The 19,960-nt window shown below is 36.9% G+C and overlaps 1 protein-coding gene across 13 annotated transcripts in view; it reads right to left on the bottom strand.

Annotated features, from left to right (window-relative positions):
* Nucleotides 1-453: 453 nt before the first annotated feature.
* Nucleotides 454-19,960, bottom strand: part of EYA1 (EYA transcriptional coactivator and phosphatase 1) — a 352,397-nt gene continuing 332,890 nt past the window's right edge. For all 13 annotated transcript variants that reach the window (XM_053896121.1, XM_053896120.1, XM_053896119.1 and 10 more), the window contains one exon: nt 454-2,430. In XM_053896121.1, the coding sequence (XP_053752096.1) occupies nt 2,350-2,430 (81 nt within the window). In that variant the 3' untranslated portion in view covers nt 454-2,349. The remainder of the gene's footprint in view (nt 2,431-19,960) is intronic.

Below are 19,960 nucleotides of genomic sequence, written 5' to 3' on the forward strand. Positions count from 1 at the left end.
TTTCATGTGTTTGTATGTATAGATGTTGTGTTTCTAAGATTAAATCCCAGGATTTAGAGCTGTCCGCAATCAATCTGGCCAAATTTTAGAGGTGTATGTTGTGGGTGTTCTTTATAGATGAAACTGCTTTCCATTGCTGTCCCCTCGGTGTTTAAGTCGATAAATCGGTGCTCTGCCATCCAAGATACTTGATGCTGAGTTCTGGTCTATGGTAAAGTTGAGAGTCCAGTTTATATAGTTTTAGAGGATGTATAGAGCTCTTCTGTTCTTCCAGTGATCAAAGAAACAGCTGTTTCCTTTCTAGTTTAGTCCCCTGAAGGACTGATAAAGCCATTATGACTACCATGGCTTTATCCCACTTCCTTTTGTTAGACCAGAAGCATTCTAATGCAGCCCAGGTCCTGCTGTTTCTTGTAAATGCGCGATAAGAAAATATATTCAAGGAGCTTACAGTACGTCACAAATCAATTTTATTAATTTAAACACAAAATTATTGAAGAAAAAGTCTGTACACGATTGTGGACACAACACACCTTTATACAGTAAAGCCAAGATAAACTTTGTCTTTCCAATCTGCAGAGTACAAAAACATAAAATGGAAAGGCTAAAAAATTGTCAACTTCTGTTTGTTTCAAGCAAAAAAGAAAAACCCAAATTCGATTAATTTAAGCAGTTTGGAAAATTCATGAGTGACTAATTCTAGCAGCAGCATGAAACTTCAGAAAAAGATACAGTAGCTCTTTAGCTACTTTGGGTTAAAGCTGGTGTTTTTTCCCCCCAATGTAATAAAGTTCATCTAAAAAATAATGTCCTAATAATGGAAGTCTTTAGTGCCCAAACTCATCACTGTTGGAGAAACTGTCTTATCACATAACAAAGGTGACAATTTTTATTTCCCAGCTTTATGCTTTATACACACTGTAGGTTAAGAATAACCTCCGTGAGGACGATCGGGCCACGTCCACTGCCCGCAATGAACTTTCCAGGGAGGGTGGGGATCGGGGAAAGGTGTGGAGGAAAACAGAAGCAACAATCAAAAAGTTTTGCTCATTTCTAGAGACGTGGTAATGTCCTCCTTTATCTAATCAAGAAGATGCAGACCCTATCGTCTGAGCACACAAAAGTTTGCTAGTCTCCAATTCATGAGCCATCTTAATAAAATATATCTATCGATCATCTACATTCTTTCTGTGGGAAGAAGCATTTGTATAATCATTTTTTTTCAAGTAGTTACATATAATACATTAGTGTTGAAAATGAAAAGATGAGGTGGTAGGAGGAACTGTTTTATTTTTTGAAATGATTTAAGACACCGCTGTGTTATTTTACCAAGGTCCTCCTAACAGCATTAAAAAAAAAGATGATGGAAAGAACAATTTGGAAAACAAAATCCTATTAACATCCATGCTTTTGGTCTTGACAACATTACCTAAAAAAAAAAAAAATCCATTATCTACATATTTATAACCAGTACGTCGATAAGGCACCGCGCATGACTTTGTGCACATACTGCCTCTTACTTCACGATCAAGGCATCACTACCTTACAATATCATTTTCTAAACGATATGTAAAAGAATCATCCATTATTACAAATTTACACCCAAAATTCTCTCTGTACATGATTGTCTCAGTGATGTACATATTACACGTTTAAATTAGACATACTTTAAACTACTTTGCAATGTGCTAAAATTCAAAGTACTTGCTGTGTCGTGAGGCAAAGGCCTTTAATCGCTTATTGTGTTATATTGTCTCTTCAATTATTTGCTGTCAAAAAAGTCTGGCCGAGTGAACTGGACGGTGCTTGAGCCATACCTCCATAAAGCTGTTTTTTTTTTTTTTTTTAAAGTCTGTTCATAAATAAGTAGAGATGTACAGGTTACCCTGGGTATGAGACACCAAAAAGTAAACTTTCTTTACAAGAAAAATCCCCTCGCCAGTCTTCAGGGAACACATTTCAGTCTTTGTTGTGCAATCAAGTTTGCTGTATCGGAGAAGCTCTTTAAGTCACATTGAAGATGCGAAAAACGTAAGCGTTTGCAGGTCCTTTCTTCACAGGTTTGAACCATGTAGTTAATGCGGCAAAGCCACATTACACTGTACTAGAACATTCTCATGGCTTATTTTCATTGGCTTCACAGTACTAGAGTCAACAGCTGTTCTGTTCTGAAGAAACAGGTGTGGCCCTTCGTTGACCACGAGGGCAGAGGTGAAGACCGACAGCAGCTGTGTGTCAACGAGTTGCAATCGCGAAGTCGGGTATCCCAGCGCAGACACAGGACACAGGCCTGCTGGGTTTGTTCCTGGTCGCAGGGCAGTTGTGCAGCTTCAAAGTGCTAGGTGGCTGTTACAGGTACTCCAGTTCCAAGGCGTGATGTAGGGCCATGAGGTCCGAGTGGCTGGAGATCCTCCAGAAGGGCATGGCGTGCTGTGAAAGGAGCAGACACATGGTGAGGCCAGACAGCGCTCCCAGCAAGAAGCCTTAAGACCTGCTTTGGAAATTCGCTACGATGCTCCCCCCCTTTGTGCAGTATTGTGCGAACGGCCAGTTAAGATCTTAACATCACGTCTGTTTAAAACAAAAATCCAAACTTAATCCTCCCCTAAGAATACTGGACTGCAGTTTAACATATAATCTGGAGTCTGTTTAAGAAAGGGATGGCTATTTCTTAAGTTGATCTACACTGTCATTGACTACGAATTCCAAAACACAGTAGCTGTGCGTGAAACTCTGTCAAAAGCAGTCACCTTTCAAAACATGGATCCAGTGGACTTTTTGATGCTGAAAGTTTAAGTTTTCCTTAAGTTGGTAGTATTTTACGTTTTTCAAACTTGACTGATGTCAGAAGCAACTTTTTTTTTCTTCATTTATTTCCATTAGGCATTCTTTGCACTGACCTTAAAGTGGCTTTGCCATATGGGAAAATTGTAAACGAACTTTTTTTAGTAGTTGATTTGAAAAAAATCAATCTAAAAATCTAGTTTAAATGATGAGACTATTTGTAGAACACCCGAATTAGCCAGAGATGATAAAAAAAAAAACAGGAAAACAACCGAGGTTACCTCATCCATCAAGGATGAGAACATGATTATAAACTGCCATTGTACAAAAGCTCTATAGTAAGTACCTACACATCAGCAAAATCTCTTTTAAATAAGAGAAAGATAATCATCATTTTTTAGAGGACAATATTCTATTTAGCCTATAGAAAAACAGCTTTTAAAAAATAGCTCAAAGACTGGAGTATAATTTTCAATTACAGTTCTAAGGAATTAAAAAAAATCAGTATCAATTTGCACGGAAGCAAACAGTGGAATTTAAGTTAATTTTTGCATGTGTGTGGGGGGGTATTATGTGTAGGTAAAATGGAAGCAAATAACTTTTTTGATGTAGATCATAGAGATGTTGTATTCTGGGAATGGAAACTATTAAGTTACTTATTAACAAGGCCTTTGTCCCAAATAACCGGCTAAAAGCATGTATCACAGTCCAATGTCAAATGGACTCCATATCTTTGTCATCCTTCAATAACAATAGTCCAGCATTGAGGACTAGAGATCTCTTTTCAAAGTTTTAGGATCTACTTGGCAATTTTTGACTAGAGCAACAGAGTGTGCTACTTTGCATTCATTTATTCCTTTTTTTTGCGTCTGCAGGGATGGTGTAGAAGATGAGCCTGGCAACCTCTGTTGTATAAAAGGACTAGGAAGAGGCCAGTTTCCCTTTGCCTGCAGAGATGGGGAAATACTTGGTAAGAGGAGGTCATCATTAAGATAGGTATAAAAGGATGATCATTCAGAAGAGCACTTTCTAGCTGTGTTCGGCGGCAGAGAATAAAGAATTCCATTGTTAGGATACTGGCTGTAAGTGAGAGAAAGACACAATTGGCTGCGGGAGCCACATGCAGCAGGGCTTACAAGGAGGTTGTCGGTAATAATGACAGCTGTAGGGTCAGGCACTCTCCTCAGCACTTCTCATAGCCTCGCAGATTCAAACCTCTCTCTAACCTCAGGGATAGATAGGTATTACCATCACTATTGCACTGATGACAAAACAGACTTGGAGGAGGAACAGAGAGGTTTAAGTAACAGCTGGCAAGGATCGAACATGCGATTCACACCAGGTCAGCCCTGAATCTGAAGCCCAGATGCTGAAATGCCTCCTAACTGTTCTCTATGGCATTTTAATCCAGCAGTGTAAATTATCAGCCCCACAGTATACAGCTGAACACACACACACACACACACACTCCCTTTCAAGTTCTGAGTGAGCGACACTGAAAAATTTGAGTGACTATGATATACACATCAGATTTGAAAACTGATCAGTTACAACACAGAAAGCTGTCCTTCTTTTTCTCTCATTGGCATAAAAATTCATGTGTAGTGTAAAACATTTGTAAAATGTAGAGCTTTCGTTTTATAGAGAAATACAAATCATTTCGAATGCTACTATCCAGATAGCCCCCACAAACATGTTTCAAATAGGAGTCTGCACATATATAAAATATAGAAATTGTGTATATATATAATATGTACCGCTCTGCACCCTACTCATTTTACTACTTAATATCAAGTCCATTTTTGACACATCATTTTGAAGGGAAATCCTCCACTACATCAAAAGTTTTCAAGTATTCTTACAGATTTAACCATTTACTTGGCATCTATTGTCATATCCTTGTGTATTTTTCTTACTTTCTTTCTGGTCTTATTTTCTCTAATTTGCCAGAGATCAGGTGCCCCTCCCCAAAGCTGCTTCTCACAAACAAGTGAATAAAGGAAGCTACAGAGTAGTTCTATTGCTGTCACAGAATATGCTTTCAGGATGTAGCAGAAAATGACGAAGGCTCTTCAGATAGCCATCCAGAAGCTTTCAGGACGACTACCTTCGTAAATACATATAAAAGTCCTTCTATAAGAAATGGAATGCTTTTTTTTTCAAAGTAAGTTCAAATTCTTTTACATGTTGATTATCTGAAATTAGATATGTTTCCCCTAGACAACAAAACACATCACAGTACGTACTGTAGAATGCAATGCGTGGCAGAGAAATTGAAAAGGGAACTGAAAAAAAATCCAGCTGAGTCTTTGGTACACGCTTAAGATATAAATTAGGCATTTAATTCCACAGTAAACAAAGTAAAAAAATGGTCATACGTCTTATCTTTACAGGTGTAGGAGATGATGCCAGTCTAGAGCACATTTACTTTAAACCATTCTTAAAACAAGTTTTGGAAAGGTGAGGTTATTCACAAAGAGCCCTGGATTGGCTTGTTTACTGCCAATGAAATACTAATGGCTTTTTTCTTCCTGTACAGAGTATCAATAAGAACCACATATCAAGTAGCACCCTGAAACAAATTCAAAAGATGGAATATGCCTGTGGTATATTACGGACACAACGCATCATGATGCAGTGACGATGGGGTCATTGATTTGAGTAAAAATGCAAAAGGTTTTACAATGATAACTGGCAACCCTTAGGTGTACCTGAAAGGGAACAGGTGATCTCTGGGACCCCCACACAAGGACTGCAACTCCACCCTCAGGACTAATACAGAACATGAAGGTAATGATCTTTGTTATAATCAGCAGTCCTATTCTCACAAAAATTACAGGGCTTCTACTTTAAGAAATGTGTATTTAAGTGAGTGATTGTAAGACTGAATCTAGGGAGAGGACAGGAAACTCAAACTCCTCTTAACAAATAATGAGAATGTCACAAAATAATATTTTCCCTAACTAGCCACATACTCATGTAAAGATTTTATGAATGTACAAGAGCTTCCCAGCACAAGTGGGTGCAAAGACAACCATTTTTTCCCTTCATCAGTAGAAAGCCTGAAACATGTTTCTTCTAAAAAAAAAAAAAAAAATCAGGTGCCAGAATGAGGAGACCTGGGTTATATTCTCAACTCTGACATTAGGTATGTGACTTTGAATTATGACATAGTTTTCTGGACTCTGTTTATTAAACTTAGAAGCACTCTTGAGTCATTTCCCCTAAACCTTCATTTTACAGATAAATAAAAATAAAGTCTATGACTTTAGTATTGTAGCTACAGCAGAGGTATAAAATACTATGCATGACCTATGTCCCCCATTGACAAGAATCAGTAGGAAAGAAATAAAAGGCACAGAATTGACAATGAAGAAGTAAAACTATTTGCAGATGACATGATTTTAAAGACTCCACACACAAAAAAGTGTTAGATCTGTTGCAGGATACAAAATTAACATACAAAACCAGTAGTGTTTCTATGCATTAAAGATGAATTATCCATACAAAATAAAATTATTCCATTTACAATAGTATCAAGACCACTAAAATACTTAAAAATTAATTTAATAAAGGAAAATAACTACATTAAAAACGTGTAAGACATTAATGAAAGAACTTGGAAGACATATACAAATGGGAAGGTATCTCATGTTCATGGAAGAATTAATATTGCTTAAATGTCCATGTGATCCAAAACCAACTATACATTCAATGCAAAACCTATCCAGATTCCAATGGCAGTTTTTAGAGAAGTAGAAAAAACAAACCTGAAATTTAAAATCCTAAGAAAAATGGGAAGCATCACACTTCCTGATTTCAAACTATATTATAAAGCTCTTGTAATATAAACAGTATAGTACAGACATAAAAACAGACACATAGATCAATGAAATAGAATCAACAGCCCAGAAATTAACCATGTATATATATGGTCACATAACATTTAACAATGGAGCCAAGAACACTCAAGGAGAAAAGGTAGTCTCTTTAATAATTGGTGCTGGGAAAATTGGCTTCAGACATGTAAGCCAATGAAACTAGCCCCCTATCTTATACCATTCACAACTATTAACTCAAAATGGATTAAAGACTTAAATATAAGACCAGAAACCAGAAAAATCCTAGAAGAAAACAGAAAAAAAGCTCCTTGACATGGACCTTGGCAATGATTATTTTTGGATCCCTATAGCACAAACAAGTGGAGTACATTGGACTAAACTTCTGCACAGCACTAACATGAAAAAAACAATCTAGGGGTGCCTGAGTGGCTCAGTCGGTTAAGCATCTGACTTCAGCTCAGGCCATGGTCTCACGGTTTGTGATTTCAAGCCCTGCATCGGGCTCTGTGCCGACAGCTCAGAGTCTGGAGTCTGCTTCAGATTCTGTGTCACTCTCTCTCTCTCTGCCCCTCTCTCAAAATTAAATAAACATTTTTAAAAAATTTTAAAAAATGAAAAGTCTAAAGAATGGGAAAAAATATTTGTAAGCCACATATTAGGTAAGGGATTAATATTCAAAATATATAACAAATTCATACAAATCAGTAGCAAACAATAAATAGGTATTTTTCCAAAGAAAATATGCTGGCAGCCAATAGGTATATGAAAAAATGCTCAGTATCACTAATCTGGAAAATCCAAGTCAAAACCACAGTGACATCTCACCTCATGTCTGAGAAGGGCTATCATAAAAAAAGAGGTAATAAATGCTGGCAAGATTTTGAAGAAAAGAGAACCCTTGTTCACTGTTGGTGGGAATGTAAAACAATTACAAACCCAGCACTACCCTACGATCTGCAATTCCACTTCTGGGTTTCTATCCAAAGGAAACAAAATCATTGTCAAAGAGATATCTGTTTCCTTATGTTCATTAGAGCATTATTCACAATAACTAAGACACAGAAACAACCTAAATATCCATTAATGAATGAGTGGATAAAGAAGTTGTGGTATTCACATACGATGGAATATTAGTCATTAAAAAACAAGAAAAAAACCAAAACAGAACAGCTTACCATTTGCAACAACATGGATGGACCTTATGCTAAGTAAAATAAGTCAGAGAGAGAAAGATAAATACTGAATGATGTCACTTACACGTACAATCTAAAAAAAAAAAAAAAAATCCCAAACTCCTAGAAAAAGAGATCAAATTTGTGGTTACCAGACACAAAGAGTAGGGGAATTGGATGAAGGTGATTGAAAGATACAAAGCTCTGGTTATAAGATCAATAACACTGCTTTAGAGTAAATCCTAAGAGTTCTCATTTTTTTGTAGCTATAATGATAGATATTAACTTACCGTGGCAATCACCCTGCAATATATGTAACTCACATCATTATGCTGTACACCTTCTCAAACTTAAACAGTAATGTCTATCAATTATATCTCAATAAAACAAAAAAGAATCAATGAATAAATTCAGAGAGAAGAAAGCTCAGTTGTAAGCTGGAGAGGGTACGCTGAGCCTGCACTGAATTTGAAGAATGGGCAGAGCTGGTTAGGTAGATGGGAAAGGGCTCTCAGTCAGGATATAGTCTATGACAAGGCTGATAGGAGGGATGTACAGAAAATTTAGTATGGAGGTGATGAGCTTTGAATGATATGTTCATAATAAGGACTAATGAGGAAGGACATTTTTCCAGGTAGAAACACTTGGAATGTCTAACTAGGAAGGATGGAATAGAGAGGTGTGGCTGGCCAGTAGCAGAGAAAGTACGCAGAAGGATAGTAGAAATGGAGTGGGTACAATGGACGGGACACAAATGAGGAAACAATTCATGTGTCCTGGTCATGGGCTGGAGGAGGGGAACACCAAACAAATCCGAGTGGGTGAACTGGGTTAGTTCATCAGCTGATATTCAGATGGAATGACACAGAATGACTAAATGGAGATATTCCATCACTTAACTGGAGCCATGGGAATGAAAAGAGCTAACCACAAATATTAACAGAAATGATAGGTGGTGAGTATATTATTAGTTTATTAAGATTAGGCATTATTGAGAATGGATTCCAAAGCCGAAATATTGGAAAGTAGTACAAGTTTTTACAGTGTTAGAAACTATTCCCTGAATAATGGGAAAATGACACCTCCTTCCTGCTCCTCTTGTCCATGTGTGCAATTTTCTAAATCCCTTTATGCTACCTCTCCTCCTCATCTAGTATTTTGCACTTATTAACATTAAAAGCTGGGTGCATGGACACTCACGTGTAAATTGAATTTTGCTGAATTACTAAGAATGTATTAATAAAATATTTAAAAACATAAAAGCACATAACCTTTAGCTTAGGTATTGTACTTCTAGGAATTTTCCCCAGAGATACACTTGTCCATGCATGAATCACATAAAGAACATTTACTACAGAACTGTTTGTAATATGATTACATATTATGTAATCAAATATGTAATATTTGAAATATGAAAATTTCATATTTCAAATCAAATATGAAAATCACCTAAATGTTCAGCCTCAGGGAAGTTATTAAAGTATAGCGCAGCCATGTAAAGAAATTAGAGATGCAGAACTCCATACACTGATATGGAATGAATGCCAGGATACATTGTTAAAAAAAGACCATAACTGTGCTTTCATATGCATGTATTATCTCTAGAAGATTGGCATATGGAGGTACAAATACTTCTCAAATTGTAAATAAAAAGATCTTGGAAGATAGATTATTCTAAAAATTCATCACGAAATTTATTGCATGGCATTGCTCTTTTAGTATTTGCATATCTGCTTCTACTCGAGACAGAAGTGAATTCTTTAAGAACAAAGATGAAATCCAATTCAAGATCTGGCATATATAATATGCTCATTAAGCAGTAAATAAAATTAATGGCTTTAGAATAACAAAATTTACTGTACTTGGTGTTAGGAAGTCTCAAATCTGCAAAAAGTGTTACCGTTTTTTAATAAAAGCAGCTCTCATTTTTCTCATATTCTGAATAAACTTAGAATTGAACATTAGTAATCATGTTCTCTACTGCATCTTGGATGTGAGCAAATTTTAGGGTTCATATTTAAAATGGACATTTTTTGAATTTGTCTAGTCCAAGATGGCAATGTAGGAAGACCCTGAATCCACCTCCTCCATGAATATACCAAATATACACTTATTTATGTATTTAGCAATATCTCCTGAAGAACTGAGGGTTGACTGAACAGCTTCTGCAAAACAAAAGACCAGGTAGAGAATGGCAAGAGAAACAGAGTCAGGAACGCCCCGCTTCCAATGCTGTGGATTGCAACAGGGAGGGATAGTACCAAGAAACCATGAACATATTTGTCTCTCCTGGGCCACGAAACAGAGTTGCAGTTTAAAGGGCAACTAGAATATAAAGGATCCAATCCTAGAACTCCACCAGTGAGGGAACTGCTGAAAATCTCTCTAAATTGGAGTGGCTGGCAAGCCCCGCAATTTATGTTCTCTTTCCACCTTGACGGTATGAACCAGGGCAGGGTCTGGGCACCATAGTGGACCCACTACCTCAGTGAGCCCACCAGAGCCCCAGCTGTTCCACTAAGGTGACTCTCATGGTGGTATACCCATGCTCACTATAGCTCCAGTCATCTTGCCAAGGTGAGACCAGCACAAAGCACCTCAAAACACTCCAGATACATACCACTTTGCTGCAGATCACTTGCCAGGGCACCCTAGCCTATAGGACCCTGAGAAGCCACGGCCCATGCCGGCCTTGGCTCTAGCTGCCCAGGGCACTCTTGCACAAAACACTCTGAGATACACTGGCTTATACCCACTTCAGCTATCCTGCTAGGCTCTGCACAAAGAGCACCAGGACCACCCTGACCTATGCCTACTTAAGCTCTGGTCATCCCACGAGGGCAGCCCCAGCACTGACCCCAAGTCCATGCCGGCCACAGCTCCAGCAGTCCAGCCAAAGTTACCAGACATACACAGTCTATAAGATCATTCCTTCAAATTTAGGAGAAATAGCTGTTTTGCTGAATTCATGTAAACAAACATAGAAAGTCATGCAAAATGAGGAGACAAAGGATTATACTCCAAAAAATGAACGAGCTAAAACCCCAGAACACAAACTAAATGAAACGGAGGTAAGCAATCTACTTGATAGAGTTCAAAGTAATGGTCCTATAAATGCTTGCTAGCCTTAAGAGTGGATGAATTCAGTAAGAATTTCAACATAAAAAATAAAATATAGCAAAGGACCAATTAAAGTGGGAGAATATAAAACTGAAATGAAAAATATACTAGAGGAAATTGACAGCAGATTACAGGATGCAGAACAGGTCAGTGATTTGGAAGAAAGGGTAATGGAAACCACTCAAGCTGAACAGCAAAAGGAAAAAAAAAGTTTACAAAATGAGGATAGGTTAAAAGATCTCTTAGACAACATCAAGCAAACAAATATTTGCATTATAGGGGTCCCAAATAGAGGGGCAGAAAACTTTCCTAATTTGGGAAAGGAAAGAGACACTCAGGTTCAGGAAGTTCAGAGAATTCCCCACAAGATGAACCCAATAAAGTCCATACCATGACATGTAATAATTAATGACAAAATTTAAAGATAAAAATTTTTAAAGCAGCAAGACAGAAGTAATTAGTTACATATAAGGGAAGTCCCCACAAGGTTATCAGCTAATTTTTCAGCACAGACTTTTCAGGCTAGAAGGGAGTGGCATGGTCTTTTCGAAGTGCTGAAAGGAAAAAACCTACAACCAAGAATATCAGGGAAGATTATCATTCAGAATTGAAGGAGAGAGTTTCCCAAAACAAAAGTTAAAGGAGTTCATCACCACTAAACTGGCATTACAAAAAATGTTAAATTCTTCAAGTGGAAGAGAAAAAACTATACTTAGGAGAAAATTATGAAAGGACAAAACTTCATGAGTAAAAGTAAATATACAGTAAATGTAGTAGAACAATCATTTATAAAGCTACTATGAAGGTTAAAGACAAAAGTAATAAAATGAACTACACCTATAAAATTAGTTAAGAGAACTCACAAAATAAAAAAATGTAAACTATGACAACATGTGCATAAAACATGTAAGTAAAAATGAAGTTCTTTTAGAATGTATTTGTTTTTAAGTGACCATCAACTTAACATGGGCTGCGATATATTTAGGATATCATATATGAACCTCATGGTAACTACAAACCAAAAACCAATAACAGATACATAAGAAACAAAGAGAGGGGACCAAGTATAACACAAAGGAAGAGAGCAAGAGAAGAACACAAAAACAACCAGCAACCAGTTAACAAAATAGCAATAAGTACATCCTATTAATAAGTACCTTAAATGGTCTAAATTCTCCAGTCAAAAGACATAAGGGTGATGAAATGGATACAAAAACAAGACCCATCTATATGCTGCCTATAAGACACTCAATTCAGACCTAAAGGCACATACGACTGAAAGTAAAAGGGATGTAAAAGATATTCCATGCAAATGGAAATAAACAAAAAAGCTGGGGTATCAATGCTTATATCAGACAAAAATAGACTTGAAACAAAGACTGTAATAAGAGACAAAGAAGGGTACTGCATGATAAAGAGATCAATCCAACCAGAGGATATAATAACTGTAAATATTTATGCACTCAACACTGGAGCACTTAAATACATAATACAACTATTAATGGAAACAAAAGGGAAAAAATGACAGTAATACAATAATAAGAGAGGACTTTAACAGCCACCCCCTTACATCAATGGATAGATCAATCAGACAGAAAATCAACAAGGAACAGTGGCTTTGAATGACACATTAGACACGATGGGTTTGGCAGATATATACAGAACATTCCATCCTAAAACAATAGCATACACATTCTTTTCAAGTGCACTTGGAATGTTCTTGAGGACAGATCACAAGCTGGGCCACAAAACAAATCTTAAAAATTTAAGAAGATTGAAATCATTTCAAATATTTTTTCAGACCCAAACAGTATGACAGTAGAATTCAATTATAAGAAAAAACCGGAAAAAAACCCACAAAGATGTTGAGGCTAATGGGTCAACAAAGAAATTAAAGAGAAAGCAAAAAATACAAAGAGACAAGTGAAAATAAAAACACAAAGGTCCAAAATCTTTAGGACACAGTGAAAGCAGTTCCAAGAGGGAAATTTACAGTGATTCAGGCCTACTTCAAGAAACAGGGAAAATCTCAAATAAATAATCTAACCTTATACTTAAGAAAAAAGCCCAAAGTTACTAGAAGGAAGGAAATAATAAAGTTCAAAGTGTAAATAAATAAAATAGAGATTTAAAAATAACAGAAAATACCAATGAAACCAAGATCTGGATCATGGAAAAGATAAACAAAATTAGGGTGACTGGGTGGCTGAGTTGGTTAAGTGTCCAACTCTTGATTTCAGCTCAGGTCATGGTCTCAGTTTGTAAGTTCAAGTCCCAAGTCAGTATCTGTGCTGATAGTGCAGAGCCTGCTTGGGATTCTCATTCTCTCTCTCTCTCTCTCTCTCTCTCTCTCTCTCTCTCGCCCTTTCCCCACTTGTGCTCTCTCACACTCAAAACATTTAAAAAAAAGATAAAATTGATAAACCTTTCGCCAGACTCATGAAAAAAAAAAAGACCCCAATAAATAAAATCAGAAATAAAAGGAGAGAAATAACAACCTACACTGTAACTACGAAATATTATTAAAGACTATGAAAGATTATATGCCAACAAATTGGACAACTTAGAAGTAATGGATTGATTCCTAAAAACATATAATCTTCCAAACATAATCAGGAAGAAATAGAAAATCTGAACAAACCAATTACTAGTAATGAAATTAAATCAGTAACCAAAAATTTCCGACAAACCAAAAATGTCCAGGACCAGACGGTGAATTCTGTTAAACATTTATTGTTCCAATTTTAGTTTATGTGCTGCTGAAGTAAGTAGCCCATCAAATATTTAAAGAAGAGTTAATATCTATTCTCTGAAAGTATTCCCAACAATAGAAAAGGAAGAAAAGCTTCCAAATACAATCTAGGGGATCAGCATTACCCTGATACCAAAACCAAAAACACTACTTAAAAAAAAAATTACAGGCAAATATCCCTGGTGAACATAAATGCAAAAGTCCTCAACAAAAATTAGCAAATCACATTCAACAATATATTAAAAAGATCTTTCCACCACAATCAAGTATGATTTATTCTGTTCAACATCTGGAAATATATCAAAGTGATACACCACATTAACAAAATCAAGGATAAAAATGATCTCAATTTGCAATCTCAATAGATGCAGAAAATAAATTTGACAAAATTTAACATCTGTTTGTGATAAAAACTCTCAACAAAGTAGGTTCTAAGGAACGTACCTCAACATAACAAAGACCATATATGATATAAACCCACAGCAAACATCACACTCAATGGTGAAAGACTGGGAACTTTTCCTCTAAGATCAAGAACAAGACAAGAATTTCTACTCTTACACTTTTATTTGATGTAGAATAATTAGAAATGAAAGATAATAGCATAAAATAGAAGTCCTAGCTGTAGCAATGAGACAAGAAAAAGAAAAGCCATCCAAATTGGGAAGAAAGAAGTAAACTGTCACTATTTGCAGATGACATGATACTATACATAGAAAACCCTAAAGACCCATGCAAAAACTATTAGAAGTAATAATGAAGCAGCAAAATGAAATTAAGAAAACAATTCCATTTACAACTGTACCAAAAAGGATAAAATACCTAAGAATAAACTTAATCAAGGAGATGAATGAACTATACTCTGAATAAAACACTGATGGAAAAAAATTTAGGATGACACAAATAAATGAGAAGACATTCCATACTCATGGATTCAAAGAATTAATATTGTTAAAATTCCCATACTATCCAAAGCAATCTACAGATTCGATTGCAATCAATACTGAAATACCAATAGCATTTTTCACAGAACTAGAACAGATAATTCGAAACTTTGTATGGAACCACAAAAGACCCTAAACGGCCAAAGCAATCCTGAGAAAGAACAAAGCTGGAGATATCACAGTCTTAGATATTAAGGTACACTATAAAGCTATAGTAATCAAAATAGTATGGTACTGGCACAAAAACAAACACACAGATAAAGAGAACAAAACAGCCCAGAAGTAAACCCATATGCATATGGTCCATTAATCTACAACAATGGAGTCAAGAATATACAGTAGGGAAAAGGGTGTCTCTTCGATAAATGTTGCTGGGCAGATTGGACAGTTATATGCAAAAGAAAAGAACTAGACCACTTTCTTATACCATACACAAAAATAAACTCAAAATGGATGCAAGACTTGAATGTGCGACCTGAAACCATCACAGTCCTAGAAGAAAACATAGGCAGTAAGTAATCTCTTTGACATGAGCCTTAGCAACATTTTACTAGATGAGGTCTCCTTAGGCAAGGAAAAACAAAAGCAAACCTATGGGGATCACATTAAAATAAAAAGCTTTTTGCACAGCAAAGGGAACCATCAACAAAATGAAAAGGGAACCAACTGAATGGGAGAAGGTATTTGCTAATGATATATCTGATAAGGGGTTAATATCTAAAATGTATTAAAAACTTATGTAAGCCAACTCCAGTAAAACAAATAATCTGATTAAAAATGGGCAGGGGACCTGAATATACATTTTTCCAAAGAAGATCTACAGATGAAAGAGAGACATACGAAAAGATGCTCAGCACATCATTAATCATCAGGAAAATGCAAATCAAAACCTCAATGATCACCTTATACCTACTGGTGTAAGGCTAACATCAAAAAGACAAAAAATAAGCAAGTGCTGATGAGAATGTGAAGAAAAAGAAACCCTCACATGCACTGTTGGTGGGAATGCAAATTGGTACAACCACTGTGGAAAACAGTATGGAGTTTCCTCCAAAAATTAAAAATAGAAATACTGCATCCAGTAATTCCACTCAGAATTGCATTTACCCAAAGAAAAGAAAAACACTAATTCAAAAAGATGTATGCATCACTACATTTATTGCAGCATTATTACAATAACCAGGATACAGAAGAAAGCTAAGTGTCCCCTGATAGATGAATGGATAAAAAAAGATGTGGTATATATACGAAGGAATATTACTCAGCCATAAAAAAATGAGATCTTGCCATTTGTGGCAACATGGATGGACCCAGAGTGTATTATGCGAAGTGAAATAAGCCGGAGAAAGACAAATGCCATATGATTTCACTTAGACGTGGAATCTAAAAACCAACATAAAACAAAGAAACAAAAAGCTGAAGCAGCCCCACAAATTCAGAGAACATACTGGTGGCTGCCAGAGGGAACAAGGGTGGGGGGATGGGCAAAACGGATGAAGCAGAGTATGGAATGAGCAAGTCGTGGTGATCAAAGGTACAGCATAGGGAATCTAATCAATGGTATCGTGATAGTGTTGCATGGTGATAGATGGTAGCTACACTCGTAAGAAGCATAGAATAATGTATACAGTTATGGAATCACTGTGTTGTACATCCGAACCTAACGTAACACTGCGTGTCAGCTACACTGAAAAAATCTAAACAAACAAATAAATTAAATAGACATTTATTGATGAAGCCTTTGCCATTACGCAATAATGGATGCTTGCCATTTTCTCTCTGGTGTTCACACGTGATTAATTTTAAGTAGTTCTCGGAAAAGTAAGCAAAGGGAGTTTAGTTGTAGAGTTATAAAACAAGGCCACTTTTACTCTAGGAATGAAAATTGCTGTCGGTATGCAGAAGACCATTACATTTGATTTTTTTTTTTTCATTCATACATATGCCTACTATTGTATACTGTATTAGGGAAACATAGATTTCTATGATACAGAAAGAAAGCCTGGCAGATTTTGACAACAAAAGACACGTCAGAAAAAGGGATCCAGAGGTAGATGGCTTCTCACATTCTCTGAAGCCTTTCTAGGAACAAAGAGATCCTGGCAGAAAACTCTTGTAAGAGATCTTTTTGGAATACAGTTGTTCCTTTAAGTAAACAAAGGTATTTTTAACTTATTCTCTTTGAGGGGGTGTGTTCTCAGGATATGAATTATAGAATTAGATGAAATTACTGAGGAAAGCCCTGGGACTATATTGGCAAAGAGAACAAAGGTGACAGAACAGACTTCGGACTTCAATTGACCATCAGGAAACCGGCAACGGGCAGAATACTTAACTGGTTTCATTTCTGAGCTTGAAAAAAGGAACTACCTCAAGCAAAAGAACATTATTTAGAGAGGTGTATTGGATTTTTAAAAGGACTTAGAAAACTAAGAGAGACAAGCTAAATGGTCAGAATTGATTTAGAAGAACTGCAAAATGGTTTGATTTTGCAAAACATTTTCTGACTGAAACTCACAGAGCTTCACTATTTTATTTAATAATCTAGAATGCTCACAAACTATATCAGAATTGATTTTTTCTTAAAATTTTAAGAAAACCTGGGAGAAAGAGAACATGGTTCTATCTGCCTCCTGAAAGGAAAAAAAAAAAAAAGCAAACATGGCATACTTTATTCTAATAATTTAAAAAATAAGCATGAAAATTCTTTTTTGTGAATCAAATCATATTTAAGATATGGAAATAAAGTTTTTAATCTAAAGGGACTTTGGGCCACATCTCACGGTCCTAGTTTGGCTACTCCCAAGTTCTGTGATCTTGGCCAGATTATTTACTTTCCTGAACCTTGGTTTTCTCATATATAAAGTGGGTCTAAGGACTCCTTCCTCACAGAATGATGGTGAGGATTTAATGAGATAATGGATAGGAAGTGCCTGAGAGTGAGTCTGGGACATAATAAGGGCTTTATAATTGATAGTAATTCTTTTACCATTATGATTATTAATCTTTCTACAGCATGGATAACCATCTTATTTCTTTTTAATTTTTTTTAATGTTTGTTTATTTTTGAGAGAGAGAGACTGAGTGCAAGCGAGGGAGGGGCAGAGAGAGAGGGAGACGCAGAATCCAAGCTGTCATCACAGAGCCAGACGTGGGGCTCGAACTCATAAACCGTGAGATCATGACCTGAGCCGAAGCTGGACGCTCAACCGACTGAGCCACCCAGGCACCCCACAAAGTACTACTATTTAAATACTAGTTAAACGAATAAGGTTAGACAGAATATAAGACAGGAATAGTCAAATTTGTCACTGGGGAGGACTGATGACATCTGAATTTTATGCAAGGTTATCAGGAATCTGAACCTTGTGAAAAATCCATGCCTTGTACATATACACATAAACAGTCTTGTAACTCATGGTCACGGTTTTGTTAGAATTCCCACACTGGCGGGTCTCAAGGTGCCAAGAGTTTGTTCACAACAGATAGTACTGGACCCTTACCACATTACACTCATCCCACAAAATCAAAACAGAAAACTGAAGCTAAGAATATTCATTCACAGTCAAAAAATTCAAAGAGCCCGTTCTTCACGGGCAGCTGCCTAATTCTTTTCGGCACAGGTGTGTTTGTCCCAAGTAAAAAGAACAACAGGTTCAAAGATAAACAGTGGAAACAGTTTTAACTGTTCTGCAGAGAGAACAAATACTCTTAGCCCTATTACTGTAATACTTCCAGTTGTAACATTAAACCAAGAATTCCTTTACTTTTTCCACGTTATGCTCACCCGTGATGAACATCTAAGAAACATGCTACTCTAAAAGGTTTAGCAAGGGACTCACCCCAAGAAGCCTTGCTAGGACCCATGGGATTCCACGGTGCTCTAAGTCACCACTTTTTACAAGCATCTTTCGGTCTACCACAAGCTAGCAAGCCATGTTTTTGCAACCTTCTCTTAAAATTAAAACTTTTTGGTGACTGGTAGAGGAAGAAGGACCAGCCTTGGGTGGGGGGGGGGGGGAGGGTGGGGTGCAGATTCACATCTTTGGCCCTGGGCCGCGGGGCCATGAAACGCTGCTCTCCACTTTGACACTCCTGACTATCCCACTAGCCACGAGGAGGTCCTGTCTAGGAACGGCGTGGGGATTCCAGAGGCTTTGCTAAAAAGACCTAAAGTCTGGATTCCCATCAAACCTCTCTTTAACTCTCCAGGGTTGAGTTTGGGGTATTCTAATTTAGTCTGGGAAAAATTTCCTTTTATGAAAACAGCCTGAAGGGCCGACAGATGTACGTAACCATCATGGTGGTTGCCCACCGGTGAACCTGGGATGTCAGAACGAGCCGTTACATTGCACGTGCAGCTCGGCAAACCTCTGTTGGATCTGAATTGTGTGTGGGTTTCCATCCGCACCAATCCCACTCAGGGGGTGCGTAATCCTGGGCACACAACTGTGTATCAATGGGTATAACCGAAATAAGCCATCATTTACAGAATTCGGGTCACTTTCTACGGTTTTGTTAGAATTCAGAGGCACTGAAGGTGAATTAAATCATCTTCAGACTCTATAAGAAGGCTGGCCATGTGTCATGCTGAATGCTGCGTCTATATGCTGGTGACTTTCTGCATCGCTTCCACTGCATACTGGAATACTTCAGAAGAGATGAATTGTTGCATCCGTTGTGGAATTATATAGTGATGTCTATCAGTGAGTGTGTGGGGGAAAGGAAGGGGAAACAGTTGCATTGGTTAACCTTGTAAAATACTTAATTAAATAAATCTCTTCAATTAAAAAAAAATATTTACAGACTATGCGTCAAGATGTAGAGAGTTGTAAAAAAAGTTTTGAAAACAAATTCTCAAGCAACAGGCTAAGCAGAATAAGTTCCCTACCTCTTGAGCTCACATTTTACTGCTGCAACAGGCACATCCATAACTACTTAATAACAATGCTACCTTCTGTTGCACACTTTTTACGTATCAGGCTGTCTTATGGCTTTCACGTCTTAACTAAATCTAATCCTTAAAACAGCCAAAGGAGCTAGATGCTGTTATGATTGCCATTTATAGAAAAGGAAAGAAAAAGAGGAGGGGTACATAATTCTCAAAGTCAGAAAACTGGTAAGCAGTGGAGCTGTAACTCAAAGGCAGGCTGTCTGCTCTAGAATCCAAGCTATTTACAACAGCTTTTCCAATTAAAGTGTGAGTGAGAACTACTATAATTAAGCTCTTACAAACAAGGGTAATAGAAATGGTGGTACACGAACTGGATTTTGAAAAATGATTAAGACAGCAATAGTAGGGCACTGGGGAAAAGATCATTCCAAGCAGAGGCAAAAGCCCGGAGG

Source organism: Panthera pardus, unplaced genomic scaffold (genome assembly GCF_024362965.1).
Source record: "Panthera pardus isolate Hobbes unplaced genomic scaffold, ASM2436296v1 HiC_scaffold_7, whole genome shotgun sequence".
NCBI lineage: Eukaryota > Metazoa > Chordata > Mammalia > Carnivora > Felidae > Panthera > Panthera pardus.